The sequence below is a fragment of the Carlito syrichta genome, unplaced genomic scaffold (assembly GCF_000164805.1).
Source record: "Carlito syrichta isolate Samal-C Ts95f unplaced genomic scaffold, Tarsius_syrichta-2.0.1 Scaffold315142, whole genome shotgun sequence".
Taxonomy (NCBI): Eukaryota; Metazoa; Chordata; class Mammalia; order Primates; family Tarsiidae; genus Carlito; species Carlito syrichta.
Genome location: NW_007259238.1, coordinates 1,483,389 through 1,484,386, shown reverse-complemented (window position 1 = coordinate 1,484,386; position 998 = coordinate 1,483,389). Strand labels below are relative to the sequence as shown.

Below are 998 nucleotides of genomic sequence, written 5' to 3'. Positions count from 1 at the left end.
GCCCCGGGAGCGCGCCGCCCCGGTGCTCGCCCTCCCTCCCCGCCCCCCCCAGCGGCACTGCCTCCTCCAAATGAGCGATTCGCCCGCTGGATCTAACCCAAGGACACCCGAAAGCAGCGGCAGCGGCAGCGGCGGCGGCGGGAAGAGGCCGGCAGTGTCCCTCCTGCCCCCGGCGGACCCCCTGCGCCAGGCGAACCGGCTCCCGATCCGGGTCCTGAAGATGCTGAGCGCGCACACCGGGCACCTCCTGCACCCGGAGTACCTGCAGCCGCTGTCCTCCACTCCCGTCAGCCCCATCGAGGTCAGTCCCCCGCTCGCTGCCCGCCCGGCGTCGGCCCCATTCCACCCACCTCGCCGGGCCAGGGCCCTTTCCCTCCGCCCCTGGGCTGGGTGCGACGCCCAGGTCTGGCCACGCTGGCGGGCTGAGTTAGCAGGGACAGAAAACGGGGGGGATCGGAGTCCACCAGGTTCCCCATAGGCTTCCCGGTGTACAGCTCTCCTTCCGAGTCTGCCCTTCGAATCTGCGTTTTCTCTCGGGTTGGATTTGCTCTTGGCGTCTCCACTGGGCCCTTGACTTTTTCTCTGGCACCCAGTTTCCAGCCCAGAGGTGATCTCTTCTGGGCCTTCCCCGCCCCCCGCCCCGGTTTGTTCTCTCTGAAGCTCTGATCGCCTCTGTCCTATCCGGGTAGGGCGCACGACGCCCAGGCTCTCCAGATCCCGGGCCTTTCTTCCTCCCACTTCCTTGGGTGCCCTCCCCGAGAGGGAGGGGCTACTGAGAGCGCCGACTGCAGCCCCTCCTTGGAATCCGCTTCTCGCTCTTGCCCCACGGCGCCATCGCCAGAAACCCGTCCCAAGTGAAGTTCCCCCAAACTAAAGGAACAAGTTTCTCCCTCGGCCTAGAGGAGAGGATTAGAAGGAAGGGGCGAGTTGCAGCCCGAACTCCAGAGAAGTCACCTTCCCCCGCGGTGGTGCTCAGTGATCCCCTCCCAACGCCCCCC

At 67.1% G+C, this 998-nt stretch overlaps 1 protein-coding gene across 1 annotated transcript in view; it reads left to right on the top strand.

Annotated features, from left to right (window-relative positions):
- Window positions 1-6: 6 nt before the first annotated feature.
- Window positions 7-998, top strand: part of LOC103274966 (zinc finger protein 703) — a 2,937-nt gene continuing 1,945 nt past the window's right edge. The window contains exons 1-3 of the mRNA XM_021706102.1: window positions 7-301; window positions 495-607; window positions 690-854. Coding sequence (XP_021561777.1) covers window positions 71-301; window positions 495-607; window positions 690-854 — 509 coding nt within the window. The 5' untranslated portion in view covers window positions 7-70. The remainder of the gene's footprint in view (window positions 302-494; window positions 608-689; window positions 855-998) is intronic.